At 23.1% G+C, this 19,962-nt stretch overlaps 2 protein-coding genes across 18 annotated transcripts in view; both read right to left on the bottom strand.

The window, feature by feature from the left end:
* Nucleotides 1-19,962, bottom strand: part of LOC107162837 (uncharacterized) — a 154,858-nt gene that overhangs the window by 25,041 nt on the left and 109,855 nt on the right. Inside the window, exons 5-6 of one of the 17 annotated variants that reach the window (XM_089228830.1) lie at nucleotides 19,359-19,576; nucleotides 19,029-19,280 (exon numbers count right to left, since the gene is read on the bottom strand). The exons of 13 other annotated variants lie outside the window; for them this stretch is intronic. In XM_089228830.1, the coding sequence (XP_089084956.1) occupies nucleotides 19,224-19,280; nucleotides 19,359-19,576 (275 nt within the window). In that variant the 3' untranslated portion in view covers nucleotides 19,029-19,223. Of the gene's footprint in view, nucleotides 1-321; nucleotides 556-12,242; nucleotides 12,500-15,738; nucleotides 17,958-19,028; nucleotides 19,281-19,358; nucleotides 19,577-19,962 lie in introns of those variants that run through there. 3 more of the 17 variants (XM_089228825.1, XM_089228850.1, XM_015509927.2) reach the window with 3 other exon arrangements.
* On the bottom strand, nucleotides 2,703-15,236 carry LOC149055300 (uncharacterized). The gene is made up of 4 exons (XM_089228857.1): nucleotides 14,886-15,236; nucleotides 14,618-14,825; nucleotides 7,883-8,100; nucleotides 2,703-2,879 (listed from the first exon to the last, which is right to left on the bottom strand). Exons 2-4 carry the CDS (start codon nucleotides 14,805-14,807, stop codon nucleotides 2,844-2,846), a joined length of 444 nt encoding a protein of 147 aa, XP_089084983.1. The 5' UTR covers nucleotides 14,808-14,825; nucleotides 14,886-15,236; the 3' UTR covers nucleotides 2,703-2,843.

Raw genomic sequence — 19,962 nt, 5'->3', positions numbered from 1 at the left:
ATTTTTAAAGAATCAAAATAACATTAATAACGCCAACCAATAGTAAGAAAGGTAAAATTACTAGACTTATTAAACTATTGTAGAGACAGATTATAGAAATTGTATTGAACTAAATGTCTTGTTTCATACATAATATCATGTTTAAAATATTTTTGCATAAATGATAATTCAATAATAAATCACTTCTTAGTATTAGTTGATGGTTTATTTTAATTTTAAAATAATCATTTTTCCAAATTTTTTTTATGAACAATTTTACAGGTTAGGTTAAATAGTTAGATTTTATAAAAAAAATGATAGTACATCATTATAATTAAGTACTTGAAAACATAAGCATATTGTTGTCAAATAAAACTTTATGAACACATAAAACATGTGTTTTTAGACTAGACTTTCGATTAGACCGTTTGCTGCAATACGGACATTTAAATTGAGGATAAACACCACATTCAAATTTCAAATGATAGGTCATGTGTCCTTTTCTTTTATAATGACGTCCACATCCGTTGGGACACAGATGACGACTGTTTTCCAAATTATCAGTATATGTTATATCTGAAAATGTCGATTATTCAGTTACATAAATAAGTCAAACAGATACACTTAAATAAAACTAATATTTTTAAGCTCTTCATGGCTGTTTATGTAATCAATTAATACCAAACATTTAAATTAACACATTTAAAGATATTATCATTAAATCCATCAAAAATTAAATTAAAAAAATAGTAATATACTATATGTATTTTATATTTGTATGAAAAAATTATTGTAACATAGATCATTATTAATATAGTTCATTAAAAATAGGAAAAAAATATTTGTTGTGTTAGCATTATTGTTCTATAGTTATATTTGCATAGTAACAAAAGCACTATTATGTACATGCACATTTTAAGTTAAATATGAAAAATACAAAAAAATATCGGATTTTTTTTTAATTACCTATTTGAAATTTTAAAATTAAATATGGTACGGTATTGATTATTGATATACGTTTGATACATTTTAATATTATATATAAGTAATGATTTTTACATTATTTACTAAATGTTTTTAAAATCTCATTTTTTTTAGCAGAATTAAGATTATAGTAAATCATATTATAACTATACAAAATAGTAAATTCTATTGTGGGTAGAAATATTTTTTTATCAGTTTTAACCTGGTTTTTAATAAATACCCCTCTCCAACTCTCTCAAGTAAAAATTTTACGTCCCATATTTTAGCATTGCCGTCAGGGCCAACTCTAGATAAAATGTATACATAGGTAAAATCAAAAATTGCCACCCTTTCGTTTTTATATTCCAAGTATCAACATATAATCCTAAACATAGCCCTGTCTATCGCCAAAGAAATGCCGTCCCAGACATAAAGTCTGAGCCTTCTGCCGGGCTTGATTGCCGTACATTGTGCAGTATTAATATCAAGAATTTGTTTTGAAATGTTAAATAAAAATGTTTATAAAATTACTATCCTACAATAAAAGGATACATGGATATGTAGTTTCTATAAAATGTATTAAAAATATTAAAAAGACTCATAATATAAGGTATAATTTGATGAAATTTATAAGATAATAATAATATGAATTCATTTTTTTAAATATATCTATACATTTTAATTAATTAGTAAGTTAAAATATCAAGTTAACAGTTCAAAAAATCAAGGAAATTGTTTAAAAACAACAAAATAATAATTACAATTTCAACAAATTATGCAAACTAAACTTTTATAAATTATAAATATTTAAATATAAAAAAGGATAAAAACATAAATTTCAAGAAAAATTCAGTGACAAATGACAAATCCATAAAGTAAATTAAATATGTAATTAAAATTATAATAGTACTATGCAGTAAAGTATCCAACAGTGAGTGGGGGTAGAATAATGTCAACATTTTCATTAATAAATAATTTTCAGATGATATTTGTCACAAATACAATGGTTGCTCTTGAAAAAAAAAATATATTTCAGATACGCCACTGATACTATCTGTACGACTAGGTTTTGCTTTAAATGAATGTTATATATTTAGGTACTGAACAAATTCTTATAAACAATAACTGGGTCTAATAATTTACTAAAAATAAAAAATAAAAAATAAAATAAACAATACTATTTGACCTGGTGTGTTCTTATTTTACCATACAGTTTTAGTTTGGAGATGAGCTAGCCATATATGAATTAAAGAATCAGTTAAGTTTGTCAATATCAAGCCAGTAGTTTTGTGTTTTTAAGAAAACAAGACCAATCACAACTATATACAGTAAGACCTCGATTAACCAATAGTCACAGGACTTGATGGGTAATATAAAAGATTGTTTAAGAAAGTGATTTTTTATTAAAATCTATATATACACATTATTATTTTTTTTTTGTTATATACATAATTACTATTTGTTACACATTTATTATATACCTACATAAATACATATCTCATATTTTTGAAAACGTACAATACACATATGTACAGTTATATTTGTTTGAAAAGTCAAATAATTTAAACAAAATAAACCTTGACATATTATGTCATTAATTGGGAGACTAATAATCGAGGGTCTAATGTATTAGATGTGTATTTTTAGTCATCAAGTTTACTGAGGAAATAATTCAACAACTCAAAGCTTATTTCAAAAAACACCAAGTTCCTTTGTCCTGTGAACATTTTTTCTATGTCTAAGAAGTTTATCTTTTCTAGAAAATTCTTTTGGACATTCCGGACATAAGAACTGTGGTTTTTTACCACATTCAAAGTCAAGATGTCTGCGAAGACCTCCTTTGTATTTATAACTTTGCTTGCAATTCGGACAATGATGTCGTTCAGCAATCAATCGTTTTTTCACTTCAATTTCAACAATTTGATTAAGCCAAATATCTGTAAATAAGAAATTTTTAAAATGAAAAAAATTTTGTATTTTTAATTATAACTTTCAAATGATTCAATTTGGCTTTAGCAAACTACTCTAAACTACTCTATTTAAGTAAAAATACTATTTAAATTAATTTGATACAACAAAACTGTAATAAATATGTATCAAACCTTTATTTGTCTTATTTGAATTGTATTAACTACAAGGAAAAGAAAGATAATAATACACTAGCATAATATTTTACATTGCTATGTATTTTTATTCATAAATAATGATATCATTTTTATTAATTTTGTACTTTGTACATAGTACATACTTATATAAATTAATTAATACTTAAAACATTATACTTGGTTTATAAGTGACTTACAATGATAGTGTGATATTACCAATATGTATTCTAAAATTTAATTCTTGAAAAATAAAATTATCACAATGTAGACATTCAGTGGTGACTCGTACCAAGGTGTGCAGGTGTGTGCATACCACATAGATTAATATAGGTATAATAGTGAAAATATGTAATAATAATAAATTAATTTTAATATAATAGATGTTAACTGTATTTATTGAATAAAAAGAATTTAATTTTAAAAACCAAAACACGACAATTATTATTATACTTTTAAAATTTGATTGAGTTATTTAACGAATACACATCAACTGGTGTGCAGCTCAGTCTTAACACCATCTGTCCATGTAAAATATATTTGGTGGTCAAGTGGGGAATCGGAAATTGTATGTGACTTTGGTGTGCAGATTCTACTGCACACTTGTTAGGCGTTCGCATGTAATAAACACACACATGGTGCTGCGCTGCATAGGTTTTAATTTGAAAACTCCTCTGTTTTTCTATTTTTATTATTATTATTGTCCTAATTAATATATTATTCCATTTAAAAAAATTAAATTATGTTAGTTCTCACTGTTGTCAGTTGTTTACCAGTGATTATACTGTGTACTGCAGTTTTCTTTTGCTTTACCTGGGCAATTATCTTATTTTTATTATATTTCAATCATAAATTCGGTAGAGTATCTTTAGGAAAAAGTTTTCTTTACAAGGTGAAAAAAATTTATATTAAAACATTAGGAAGCCAATGCCTGGTTTAAAATTAAAGTAAGTTATTAAAAACCTAACATTACTATTACTACGCCTATTTAATATGTAATAATATTTTCTAATACTGTATATCAAAATTGAAAATGCTAATAAATATTTTACTAATAAATGTTTTTTTTAGAACTGACTGATTTTTTTTTTTTTTTAATGAACTTTTACAATTAATTTCAAACCACCTACATTAAAGTTTAAATACCACAAGTCGGCACTGTAGATATTTAAATAAAGTTGGCTTTTTCCAAATTCCAATTTAAACAGAGTAACTAAATTCTATATACATTTATACCTTCTACTAAATAAATACGGACAGTCAAAACCTTCTATTCTATAATTGTGTGCTCGATTATCTATAATCAAACATAAAAATATAAACTAATAACCAAAAAAAATATTCAACTGATAATAATTTTTTAAATACTTCAAAACAGTGTGATATAATAATTATAATGACAAGGTCCAACTAATAGTTAATACTTAATACCATTAATTGTAAAAGTATTATTTAGAAGAGTAAATTTTAAATAAAGTTATTTCCAAATATTTGAATAAGGTAGGTACTATAGGTACCTTATATTATTAATTATAATTAATATATATATATATATATATATATATATATATATATATATATTATAATTATTACCTGTCATAGCTTAGGTAAAATTAAAATGTGACTTAAAAAATATCTATTTTTAATTTAAATTATTTTAAATATTTTTAAAAGCATTATTAATTCAGCAGCAATAGATTTTCATGGTACTCTGTAACTTCCTTAACTTTCCTACTAATATAGGTTCAGTGAGCTTTATTTAATTAGCAATAACATACATGGGATTCCTTGACTAAGAAAATATATATAAATATAATCAAAATAATAGAGAATAGGATTAGTTATGTTTTGAGAAGATGTTATTTAAGGATAGTGAGAGTGGCTGTGGAAATGAATGTAGAAGAAAGAGAGGGAGAAGAATATCGAAGAACAGATGGATAGACATATACAGACATATAGACATATACACATATCTGGTGTAAGTAATTAAAAGTAGGCGAGGAGAAGAGAGAAAGTCCCTATGGAGGCGTGAAACTAGAGTGACTGACCCTAATAGTTGGGTGTTTTTTTTTTTTTTTTTAGCTTTTTATTATAAATCTAGCTAAACAATTACAATAAGATAGTTGGGTGTTAAAGGCAAAGAAACTGGAGAAGAAAAATTAAATGATTATTTATTATTATTTATTACAATGAAAACTTAAACATTTTATATTTAGTTTGTTACTAGTTGTTCTTAATATAATTATAATAAATGATATTAAAACTACCATCAAAAGTTTTTGTAAAAATAAAATAAATCTAACAATCAAAAATTTTAATAATATTAATTTAATATAGCATAGGCTATACTTAGAAATATATGCTGATCTTCTCTGGAAACTATAAATATGTTTATTAGTTCACAAAAATCAATTTATAGTATTACATACATTCCATATAAAAAAAATAAAAAAAAAAAAAATGTAGTTACTTTAAAACAACATTTATTTTATTTAAATGATTAGATTGCTTACAAAATTGGTAAAAATGATCAAGCCTGGACATAAAAGTTGAATGTATGAACTGTAGCACAATAATTAATAGTTCTTCAAATTATTAAGCTATAGACTATTAATTATTAATAATATCTATGGATTAATCTCATAAATACTCATATAATTGATTTCCTATTTAATGTATTAATAATTAATTGGGTTTATAAATGGTATCAAATCATTAAGAAGATGTAACACTAGCATTTGTTATCTTTGTTTTAGAATAGTTCAGTTTTTAATTGAGTTATGAGAATTTTTAATTCATGCTATTTTGTACAAGCTAAATTTAAAAATTGTATTATCGTAAAAACCCACATACAAACACAGATAATGTTCTTACCATCATGTTTCATAATAGATAGATTCATTCTAATTTTTATATTAACAAAGCTAAATGTGATCTGCTGAGAGTAAATTTGCTATGTTACACACTTGTAAAACAACAGATGTCGGTGTTACGTCCTCTTAAGAGCTGATATTGATAACTTTAAAATTTATTAAATACAATTTAATCTATATTTTATAGTTTTAATAGTAAACGGTGACGAGATTAATGATAGATTTAAACTTGATGTGATACTTCTAAATTTTTATTGATCCTATTAAATATTGACTTATTGTAATTTTATGCAACCAATCCAAACTTTGAATATAATATTCAATTTAACAAACAAAATAACTGATTATGTATCATGTGTGTTGGTATCAAACAATAATACAGAATATTCAATTTAAAGATATAATACATAAATTAATATACAAACAATAAATTTAAGTACATATCAACCCTGATTTAAGTATAACAAGAAATTATAATTATAAATTGATTATAGTTAGGCTAAATTAGTGGTTCTCAACCATTTTATAGTCACGTACCACCTACACAATTTGAAAATTTTTACATACCACCTGACCATTTATTTTGAGATAAATAAATTTGTGTACTAAGGATAATATGTTCATGGTGGTTAAGCAGATATGAGAGCTTAGATGATTTGAAAATGTAGTAATTACAGTGAAACCTCCTTTAACAGATACCTCTCAATAGTGGACGACATTCAAGTGACCGAGAGTGTCAAGTATTTCACAGTACTATTATAATAATCAACAGATTTATATCCTCTATTATTAACATCTAAACGAACATGTTGATTTTTGGAGACAGCTAACTATATATTATGTAGTATATATATTATATACTGTGTATATTACTATACAAACCATGTTAACAACAGTGGCGTGGTGATGGGGGTAATCGAGAGGCGGCCGCCTCTCAGTTTTTTTTTTGGTGGGTGATGGGTGACACTGGGTGGATGGGAAATAAATTAAATTCATAATAACGAATTTAGGAAAATGATATTTTAATATTGTCTAATATTGATATAAACGAAAGCTATAGTATCCAGTAGTCAGTGGTTATTAACCATTAGTTGGTAATAATACCTACCTAATAAGTACAATTGTCTGTGAAAAGCAATCAACCCCCCCCCCCCAACTCTATTTCCAATTGAGAGACAAAATTATGGTTGATGGGTGGGTGGGTATCACAAAATATACTTGCCTCTGAAAATATTCGAGTTCGCCACGCTACTGGTTAACAATATAAAAAAGTTGTAAAAATGAAATGATAATAATAAATACAACATCTAGGATTACATTTTATTTTTATTTCACATAACCATTTTTTAGAGATAATTTTCCTTAATATACTTAGAATAAATGTCTTTAAAGTTCTTAAAATACTCATTAGAACTTTGATTTCAATACATCACATTTTCAAGAACACCATCTGCTCATAATTTGCGGTTAAAAAGGAGGGAACTTTTTGAAAAACAGTAATTTGTAACGCTATAGGATAGTCCTTGAGTAGTATAAGAAATATCAAAAATTTAAACATATGGTATTTAATTATACTTAAAAATTCTACAAATTAAATATTGAATAAAACAAAAATTGGGGTGAGCATGCTTCAAATAAAATCATTTTGTATTTCGAAAAAATAATTTTTAACTGATTCAGAAAATTAAATACGTTTAAATTTAACTTTATAATATCTGCTATTAGAATATAAGTTTACATATTTAGCATATTTTATGCTTATAAGAATACTTTAATAACACACGAAAGAAAAAAATAATTTAAACATATATAAAAACTATATTATTACTCACTAATATGTTTAATTCACTTAAACTTAAATCTAGAGTGCATAATTAATTAAAGTAGAAAACCATTTTAAAGAAACTCTTAAACACTAATAAACAACTTAAGCAATTAAACTACAAAATATTAATTTTAATTTACATTGTATGTGCAATTATCTATGCGTCCAGATATAAGGCCAGTTGAATGTTGTCTAAGTACATGAAATTTCAAGCTAGCATTTTGAGTATATGCCTTTGGACAAATTGAACATTTAAATTGTGGCTCAACGCCACATTCATTTTTTTTATGCCGTAATAAGTTTGTACGATGCTTGTACTTCTTGCCACAACCATTTGCACACACAAACCACACCATTCCTGAAAAAAAAATATTCATCTATTTTAGTAAATATCATAATTCCTTCACACTTAGATTACATGAAATGATAGTTTCAATTTACAAAACATTGTGAATAATATTATTCAAATTATATTGAAGCATCAACAACTCGATGAGCATAATATGAGAAGATTAGTTAGCAAAGTATATTGTATTATATCAGTATGATAAACTAAAAATTAAATTTAAAAAAAAAAAAATAAAATAATAATAGAATATAAAACTGAAATTTGGAAATTGGCCTTGTTGTGATTATCTAGTACAAGCTATTATATAATTTATAGTACATTTTAATGCAAATCATAATGCAAAAAAATATAAAAATTGAATTATATTGATTATATTATATGATGTATATTGTATGAGCAAAAACTTCTAAAATGCGTTTAAAAAATATATATCTAAATAAATACATTATGATGTAAAATTATTTTAGAATTCATTTGATAATCATACATGTTACTAAATTATAAATACTAATTACTATATTAGCTGCAAAACTCCTCCATGCTAACATTTCACGCCATAACATAAAAAACAATATTATTTTACTATGTAAAAAACAATAATGCTTTAAGCCAGTTGACAAGTCAAATAAAATAAAATAATTATATTGCGATGAAAATAACAAATTTTAAGCGTAAAATTATTCTATTAATTGCTGATACAATCGAGAGCATACAGCAGCACTTCTATAATAGCTACATGTTTGCACATCCAACTTTGAACAATTTATTTAATTTATTGTGTAATTAAAAAATAACTAATGTTCACTTTTACCAGTTGTACCTATTCAATTTTTAATAAATAATGTTGAATCCATATTATGTTAGTCTTGTTTATAAGTTATAACATATTTTCTAAAAAAAAATACGTACAAATATTCAAAAAGTAACCAATATAAGAATTAATTTTTTATGATTTTGTAAATGTTTAAAAATGTATTATTTTATAAAATTGACATGGCTCTTATTCAGTCATTATTGAACTAAGAGCCATAGTTGATACATGAAAATTACTTTAAAAAATAGGCCTATCCGAATCTGGTGTTAAAAATAGGTGTTGCGATTAAAAAAAAAAGTTTATACTGCGCACGCGCAGACCAAATTCTCGAAAAATTTTGAAATGTATTGAAAAGTGTGTATTCATATACCACCAGTTTGTGAAAAAAAAATTGATTTAGTCCAAACAAATTCGGCCGAGAAATTCAGTGTTCCGTAAATCGGTGAATGAAAATAATAATATTGGTATCAAAATGTATTCATAATATAAATCTATGATAAACATAAAATATAAAATAAAAGATATTCATTTTTCAATATAAAGACAAAAAACAATCACAGGCTGTTCTTAATAAGTTAGTAAATGTAATAACTAATAACATTATATGTGTAATAGTAATGATATTTGTACTGTCATTAAAAAATTAACAAATATTAATCAAATCAAAATTTATAAAATATTTTTAAGAATGCCAAATAAGTTGATAACAATAATAATATTTCATGAATTATTTAACATGTGCACACTTTTCAAGGGTTTGAAATAAAAAATTAAATTAGAATTAATAATATATTTTGTATGTACAGTGTAGTATAGGTATAAAATATTTCAATTTATCTCAATAATGCAGTACTTAAATAGCTATTAAATAATTAAGTTTAACAATTACACAAGTATATCTAGAAGTTTAAACAAGGCAAATTGTATATAATATAATATAATATACATACACTACATTACATTATATTAATAAAAGAAACATTTTATTTTCTTAAGATTTACTGTATGCAAATTAATTATAATTCAGGAGTAAATGAAGTTGATAATATTATTAATTTAAGCACTGTCATTAAAATAATTGAGTGAGAATATTTTAAAAATTGACAACATTTTACCAGATAAAAATAACATAACAGAAGCTTATGCTGATTTAACATACAATAAGATAATCATTCAACAAGAATGGTTGATTCAATTTGAAAAGTTAATCATTCAAACTTATTATTGTCGTTTTTGAAATGTATAACACTAATATATTTTTTTTAAATTTAATGTAAGAACTTAATTTGCTTAAACATAGCTTGGAAAAAAATCAAATACAAAATGTATGTATTATATTTACAAGTATAATTAAAGTTAGTATATTATAGTTTAAATACTTATAGAATGTTAAACACTAAATGTAATTTCACCAAACAAAAATTAGAAAAGTAGGTACATCTGATTTTAATTGGATATTTGATTAAGATAGTACAATGGTGATTGGTAGATATAAGAATAGTGCAGATGAGTTATGGGATTCAAAGATTATGAATATTGATGAAATTAATCCAATAGGTAATTTATTTTTAGAAGGGGGCTCGTCGAATAATAGCTTATCATATCTTTGTATTGCTTCATAATTTTAAAAATCCTTTCTGGATCCACTACTGAATTAGAAATTACTATATTATTATAGTTCACTATAAAATTTGTAAGTACACAGACTACCAATAAACTTCATTGAATAATCAAATTTATATTACTTATAAAATAAAATTAATTTACAAAAACTTACAAATAAATTACATTTATCCAGACATGAGTGTATTTCAAAATGTATTTGTTTTTTTTTTAGTATTTATAGGTTAAATATTTGTAAAACAAAAATATTAATCAGAATAATATACTACATTATGTTTTCGTGTGGTATGTTGCTTTAATTTTGATTTGTTAATATATTTCATTTCACAATAATTACATTGATATTGCAGTGGCATCCCACATTCATGTCTAAAATGATATCCCATATCTCTTTTGTTTTTATAATGCCGTCCACATTTATTCAAGCAATAATATCGACCATTTATGGGTTTAACATGAGCTGTAGTAGAGAAGGATCCTATAAAAATAAATTAATGGTTTGATTAATAAGTTTTGATGTACCAATTGTATCCATTATATAATAAATAAAATAAATAATAAATACTCATAAAAAAGCAAAATGTAAAAACCATCGCCTACCTTTGACTATATAAACTTAAAGAAGGGGTTTATAAAATTTTTTAGTTGAAATATCTAAAAAATTCATAAATTTATTTTTTATTTTAACAATTTAACTACATAACAATATATATATGTTTAAATAAAAATAATTTGACAAACACCATATTTTATTTATTAACAGAAAAAAATTTTTCAGTTTTTGAAAAAGAAACCTTTGATTTCAAATTTGTAAGAAGAATTATTTGTTTGCATTTTTAATGTACATTTATAAAACATCTAAATTGAAATATAAAAGATACAACTATCTTTAAAACTAAGAAAGCGATATAAACATACAAATTTTAAAAAAGTATACTTCATTGTGAGGTATTTTTGAAAAAAAATTGTTACTGAAGCAGTAAAATGATTCCCCAATTTTTTTTTGAATAAAATACCAACTTCTTATTATTAAAAGTGTATTAATTTATTTAATTTGATATAGAAAAATACAAATAGATATAAAAACATTATCTGATATTGTTACGTTATGAGAAACATAATTTTTATAGTATATAGTTGACATATTGACAGTTATAACTAATCTGATATGATGATATCAAATTATTTTGAACAATTTAGTGCTCTTTTCCAATAAGAAATTTAAAGTTTAAGGATAAAATTGGATAATTTTAAATTATTAAATATTTTGTTATGCATAAAAACACACAAACAACTAACTTATTACTTCAGTATAGGACTAAAACATTGAATCATATAACTTTAACTTAAGTTCTTATAACTTGATATTATTAGGTACTTGTTAAAGATATATCAACTAAATATACAAAAATGTGTTAACAGATACATATGTATATGTCTTTTAACATATTATTCAAGACATTTAACTGGAAATTTTTGTCAGATTCAACTTTCCTATTTCTCCTATTATAATTAAATGGCACATACAAATAAGTTGTCAAATAAAAACTTACATTTTTTTACATTAACTAACATTAATAGCAAACTTTAATAAATAAGAAAACATATTGTAAAATTGAATCCTAAATTGCACTATTGAGAAGGAACTAATATATATTAATATGATAGTCATAAAAAAAGGTTGTATTCTTGCATTAGGTAAACAAATTAAACATTATATAAACAAAAACAAAATTATATTGAATTATTCACTCAAATCTCACAAAGTATTATTTTTACTTATTTAAATTTGTTTATGTATCAACACCATGTGTTTTTTAAATGTATAGTAACGGGAAAATGATTTAAAACATAAAGAGCAATGATATTTTGGTGGCACTCCACACTCATGAGTGATATGATAAGTTAATGTGGGCTTGTATTTGTAATTTTTTCCACAATCAGCATTTGGACAAAAATATCTTGGTTGCCCTAAACATAATATTTAAAACCATTTATTAAAAAAATGTAATTTATTATTTCTACATAATATATAATATAGCATGGTTGAAAAATATGCATAATTAGATTTAGTACAAATTATTAGAGTATTAGTATACCATTTTTAACTAAGAGACTACATATGTATAATAATTATGAATTATGATACACTTTTTGTAAGTATAACATTGTTAAGAATTCATAAATAAGTTATATTAAATTAAAATATACCCAAGTTTTTTTTATAACAAACAGTTATAATAGTATTATATATATATATATATATATATATATGTTTTAAATTTATAGATAGTAGTAACATCAGATATCATTTAATGAAATTGCTGTACAATTTTTAATTTAAAAATAACAATTACTATATATAAATAATACACTGATTATATTAACGTTTTCACTACTTCACTATTTATACTTAACAACCTGTGTATGTAACATAAAATAATGCAAGCCAGGGTTTCCTAAAGTTGGGCTTGTGCCGGCAAATGATAACATTGTTTTAACATACAGGAACGTAGTAATACTTCTGAAGCAATAAAAGGATTAAATAAATTATCAACTATAATTTTAATTTTTTTACCCATAACTCTTAATTATAATACTATAGATCATTAACACTCTAAATTAGGTACAGAGATTAGCAATTTATTACCACAAAACAAAATTCACTTAAAGTAATGTACACCAGCGGCTAATTCATAGGTTAGGTTAACTTTAATAAATTTACTGCTAACTTCAATTGTTAACACAAGTAAATTCCATTACATTTCATTTAACATTGACCTTTTAATGTTAATAATAAACAATAGTATAAATGTCTGTTACAAATAGTGAGATCAATAGAAATTCATAATAATATAGGTGAAAATCCATAAAACCAACTAAAATAATAAATAAATCAATCATCATTCACCAATCAATTAAATGAATCTATGTTGCTAATGATTCGTTATGTTTGTGGTATTTTACTTCAATATATAAAATCAATGTGAAAACAAAGATTTTGCGGAAACAGTTAAAATTTAATAAATGAAAAAAAAACTTTAACATAATATCTTATTCCATTACCAGACAAGAAAATATAATTGTGTGCATCTATAAAACATAGTGAACAAGTTTTATTTTATCCGATTCAAACAATTAATTCAACTTTTTACACATTGCAATGAAGATCATAATTTTAAAATGAAGTTTTAGTATCACTATAAATTTATCTTGTAACTAATGGCCTTTGTTGTCAATGTTATCTCATAAATTTATCTCAGTAACCTACCTATTAAATATTATTTACAACTTAACGATAAACATTTTTTTTTTATACAATTGATTTATCATAAAACACTCATTATTTCAAAAAGTATTGACTTTTTTTTTAAATATTTTTTTACATGGTTTCAAGTTGATAAAAAACCAACGCTTTTATTAAAAAATTATATTTTTAAATATTTTTTATCCTTATCATTTTTTTTTATGTTTTTTACTTTTTTGAATGACAACATAGAGTTTTAATTTCATATTCCAAAGCAGAATATTTTTCTAAGTATTTTGATATATAAAAATCGAATTTGGGGCTAGTAGTTTATAAGTTATAGGTATTTAAAGTTTAGATTGGCAGAGTGGAGTGGTACGGGGTTACTCCGCAAAATATTTGTCCCCCACTCCGCTTGCCTAAACTTTAAATACTTATAACTCATAAACTACTAGCCCCAAATTCGATTTTTATATATCAAAATACTTAGAAAAATATTCTGCTTTGGAATATGAAATTAAAACTCTATGTTGTCATTCAAAAAAGTAAAAAACATAAAAAAAATGATAAGGATAAAAAATATTTAAAAATATAATTTTTTAATAAAAGCGTTGGTTTTTTATCAACTTGAAACCATGTAAAAAAATATTTAAAAAAAAAGTCAATACTTTTTGAAATAATGAGTGTTTTATGATAAATCAATCACCCTGTATATATAAATATTTTATCAGATAAAAGTAGTTAAATAATATAAACATTTACAACCAATACCAGAGTACTTAATTAAAATTATTAAGATCTTAAAATAGTATAATTCTTTATGACATAGAAAATGTAATTACTTATGTGCAATAAAAGTTTTAAGAACACATTATTTAGCAGAACAGTTAACCAGATGCTTTTGTAATGTGGTCTTCCTGAACATAAATTTATTACAATATTTACACTTAAACTTTGGATCGACGCCACATTCATCTTTGATATGCCTACGTAAGCTTCTTTTATTTTTGTAACTGCGATAACAAAAGCCATTTGGACAATAAAATCGATCTGTAACACAACAATATAGAATTAAAACAATGAACTTCATATTCTCTTAAATCTTAATACATTGAACTGTATTTATATATTAAATGAGAATATTTTGTTTATGCTTTAAAGCCCAAGCAAAAAAGTAGAGGACAATTATTACTTCCAATGTGTTATTCTAATATTATGGAATAAAATTAAAAACAGTTAAAATACCATACTATATTAAGTTAGCTTAAGATGTGTGATGTGTCATATAATAAATATATTATCACAATACATTTCATAACATAAATGTTGGTCACCTAACTAATAATTAGGCAGTTATTTGAAACGTTCTATAATCTAGCACTTTAATTTGATTATCGATAAAAAATTAAGCTGAAAATAATTAATTGATCACTTATAAATGAAAAAACACAATAAACATTATTACATTTATACTAAATTCATTTATTATGATAAATTTGATTGTTACACTATTTTATCTTGACTCTTTTTCATTTGCACTGAAATTTATCAAATATAAAAACTTATGTTTTAGTTTTTCCTTATTTTCTTAATTATTACTCATAACTGTGTTTATTGTAATTTATTGGAAACTTTATTGGATAGTGGATACCCAATAAAATAAAAATAATTTTTTCCATTTAGAGCGTACTTTTTTAATTCAGTTAAGTAGATACTTGGTATATAAATTTATCTTAAATTAATTCATTTTTTATGTTTTTTCAACAATCCAAATCTATGTTGATCCACCTGCAGTAGTTATGTGCCAAAATAACCAGATAACAAAATTGTACTTAAATAAAATTTTATCACACAAAATAACGTAATAATTTTTATACTCAAACAATTACTCACTTTTGATGAATATAGGGTATAACCGAAACAAGACAAATAAAATAACTTTTGTTATAATTAATATCATCCATTTTTAATTCTTTATAATTTATTGTATATATAATATGTTATATATATAATGTTATGTTTTTTATCTTATATGTTAATACTAAAATTCAAAATTCAAAATCTGATTTGTTAGCAAACTCGTAAATCTGTTTAAAAATTAATGTTTATTATACAAATATTTATCCAAATCAAATAATTTATTTTTTAAGTTTTTTTTACCATAATTATTTTCTGAAGAAAGTCATTAATTTGAAAAGTAATAAATTTAGGTGGCTTGGTGAGGCGCAGTTGTGCACTGAATCTGCGGAAACACACTGAGCATATGAGCTATTGCTATGGTCACCTATCTGGGATTTTTAACAACATACCCTTGAAAAACATACATAAACACATGTTACAAGCCTTCCAACTTACAAACCTACAGACAAATATACAAAAATAACCCAAACCATACCACCCCATACCCAATGACCTAAGTTTCCATGGGTTCCCCCAATAAAAAAAAAAAATAATAATAATAACAAATTTAGATTTTAACCAGTATCTATCTAAAAATGCTCATAACTCATAAGATATATTTTTTTAAAGTTAATACTTTTTGAAATTAAAATATTTTTATGACAGGATTAACTTAACAAAAATAATGAGATTTCAAATGTAAATTTAACTTCAAGAATTAAATGAATGATTTTATACAAGAAATTTTTCTAAAACCCAGATTTACAAATTTTTCAAAACAAATTTATATTAGATTTAAAATTTTTATTTTCAGTATTAACGAAAAAAAAAATTTGTATACTATATCTATTGCGCAAGTGTCTGTAAATGAGGTAAAAAATTTAAAAATAAATTAAAAATAAAATATTAAAAATCTACAATGTATGCTAAAAATCAGACGGTTACATAATTATATTTAAGTTCAACCAAAATGTTAAAAAAAATCCTTAAATAATATTTTAGAATTTCTTAAAAATGTTATGTAAATAAATATTAACCTATTTTCTATTCACTTAAATTATTGTAATATTAAAACTAACAACATAAATATATTAATTGGAATCTTTTTAAAAACTAGTAAGTATGATGTTGATGACTAAATTAAAAAAAAAATAATAATACGTAATAATAAGTTAATTGTAGATGTGTAATGTGGAAGTATAAATAAAAATAAAAATAAATAAAATGCCTACTTAACAATTTTTATTTAGTTATATATCATGGATTATGAACTATAAAAAAAACAAATACAATTTAAATACAATAAGTTATGTTTAAATATTTATTAATATTTATATCTTAATTTATTTTTTTATTTTTTATTGTATATAGATTAACTATAACCTATCAGGTTCATCATGGCAATTGGCAATCATTACAATTTAAAAGAAACATAAGACTAAAAACCATATTATATTGAAAATAATATAATTTATAGTGTAATATTAACTTAATTTATTTTATCATATAATTGGACAAAATACAAAAAATGAAAAGTAAACATATTATTCACTTAATATAGTAGTCATATATACCAGTTAGCTTCAATGATTTTCAAATGGACTGTAGGAACCCATTTGATAATGACATTTAAGTGCCAAGATGAACTGCAAAACCTGTCTATAAAAGGACATCATTTTAGATCAATACATCTTTTTAATTAAATCTGAGGTAATAATATCTACAAAAATTTATTATAAATGAGAAAATGAAAATCACAGGGACAATTGCTAAGAAATCTGTTATTTTTCTTCAAATTAATTGAATACAAATCTGTGTGATTAAAAAAATTGAAGATAATTAATAGTTAAAGTCTAAGTTTAATATTACATTAAAGTGTGAGAAATTTGATGATGAATAACACGTTGATTTATCAGCTATAAGATAAAATAATGCATGCAATTCATTAACCATTCACTAGACCAATAGCATTTATTAACAAAAATAGTTAACTTTATAACTATTAAAATTTTAAAATAATTGTTTTACATATTTAGATTAAATAAAATTAGTGACATTTTAAATTATAATAAAATATAAATAAACAATATTATACATTTGGTAACATTTTATGTATTGTTATTATATGTCTATTTTTATGTTGTTTGTGGACAAACTTTTTGTTACAAATATCGCAGGAAAATTTAGGATCAACCCCGCATTCATAATTTAGATGTTGGCGTAGATTTCTTTTATGCTTATAAGTTTTAAAGCATCTGGGACACTCGTTGGCAAATACAAAAACTAAAAACAAAAATAAATTGAAAATATAGGTATCTTTAAAATGTATGGTTTATGCAGTAGGTGCAAATAAATAAAATGAAAAGAGATATATTAAGAAATGTTTGTAAAATGAAAATCACATCAAGCAAAACTAGAATAAAGTAAATGTTAAAATATTGTAAGAACATAAAATAAAAATCAATCAATTTAAATTATTTATAAAAGTTATATTAAAAAACATTCACTGTACAATTAAAATACATATTTCATGCAATATCTCTGCAGCAGCTGACATAATTTATTGTATTAAATGTAATGTATGTTATTGTATTTAAAATATAGAATAGGTAATTTATTTTCACAAAATAGATAGACAGGTTATATTTGTGAGCAAACACTGTATAAGTGCTAATTTATTAGGCACATAAAGGCACAACTTTTTTCCAATGTAAATTAAAATAATAACAAGATATAAGTATTGTTTATCAAAAAATAATATTTAATTTTAAATAAATGCATTGGATAATTGTTTAGCTTAAGCCTAATTCAAGGACAACCGTTAATTTTGGATACTAATTTATTCACTTAGCTTTCTGTTGTAGAAAGTTTAAATTGTACTATTAAATATATTGTGTATTATTAAGTTTGCCACCAGTTTTTTCAAATTTAAACTCGTATCTCATTTTATGAAATACCAACACACTTCAATATTTTATTTCTGCATATTTATACCATATGTTTCAGTTATATGCCTACATCTATATACACATTAAATCATTTTAAACTTGAATATAAATATGTAATTCTCTGTTAGAAATATTTTTGAAAAAAATTAATATCATTTTCACTTAAGCTAAGAAGTCTTTGGAACTATAAATTTTCCCATGCATCATAGATGTTATGAATTTTGTAACAATAAATATTATTCAAAATTTAAATGTATTCAACAATCATAATTTGAATTTTTGAAATTAATTTTACTGAGGCAAAATAATAAACTATTGTAAATCAGGATAATTGTGTTATCTTTAATTTATAAAGAATATTATATTTTGTTTACTAAGATTATACGCAATTAAAATAACAAGTAACTCTATATCAAAAACAATATTTTATTTAACAACAAATATATTTTTAACAATAAATTCAAAATAACCTACTAACAAAATAACTATTCATAATTTTAGTTATTTCAAATTAAATTAAAATTATCTTTAGACAATTATAAAACTGTAAATAAAATAAAAAATCACAACTAAGATCAGTTTATTAACTGGGATTTGTATTTTACATTGTGTGTTGGTTATTGACTTGCAATATTAAATCACCTTCATCTCTGGATTCCTGTAGATAGATAACAAATACTTACATTCATAAAATGTATTATTATGAGATAATGTATATAGAAATAATACAAAATACCAAACGCTTATTGATTAATTCTTCGAAAGAATTCCTATGTATATCGACCATGTGTCTGCTTAAGTTAGATCTTTGAGAAAATCTCCGTCCACAAAAGTTACAGCCAAATTTTGGAGTCACTCCACATTCAAACTTTGAATGCCTTTGAAGACTTCCTCTATGCATATACATCTTGCCACACTTTTTACATATATAATCATGTCCATTAAACATATAATCTGAAATTTATATTTTTTTATCTCATATTAAAAAATGTAATGTTCTTTATGATTATTATGCCATATAAAGTATATATTAAGCCAATATACATATTAAATGTTGATATATAATATTAGAAGTACATATGTTTTGAACAAAAGCTAAAATATAACAAATTAAAGCATAATATGATAAATATACATAAAAATAAATATATAAAAATAAAAATAATATCATGTATTAGGTAGTGAATAGTGATATAGCATACATTTTTGGTAGTTAGGTAAATTCAAAAAAAAAAAAAAAAATGTTATTCACATAATCTATAATATGTTTATTCAATTCAATGAATAATTTATTTACCACTTATAAAAATAAAATAGGATAAACTGTTTAAATATTAATT

This window comes from Diuraphis noxia, unplaced genomic scaffold, assembly GCF_037042655.1.
Source record: "Diuraphis noxia isolate RWA-SAM2 unplaced genomic scaffold, SU_Dnox_SAM2 contig0005, whole genome shotgun sequence".
Classification (NCBI taxonomy): Eukaryota; Metazoa; Arthropoda; class Insecta; order Hemiptera; family Aphididae; genus Diuraphis; species Diuraphis noxia.
This window is presented reverse-complemented; position numbering and strand designations above follow the sequence as displayed.

Coding starts and splice junctions, on each gene's coding strand:
- LOC149055300 (XM_089228857.1), bottom strand. CDS start 14,807: ATGGCTTTTGTTATCGCAGTTACAAAAATAAAAGAAGCTTACGTAGGC. Junction 8,101..14,617: donor AAAACTTTTATTGCACATAA/GTAATTACATTT, acceptor TTTTTTTTTCAG/GAATGGTGTGGTTTGTGTGT. Junction 2,880..7,882: donor TAGATAATTGCACATACAAT/GTAAATTAAAAT, acceptor TCTTATTTACAG/ATATTTGGCTTAATCAAATT.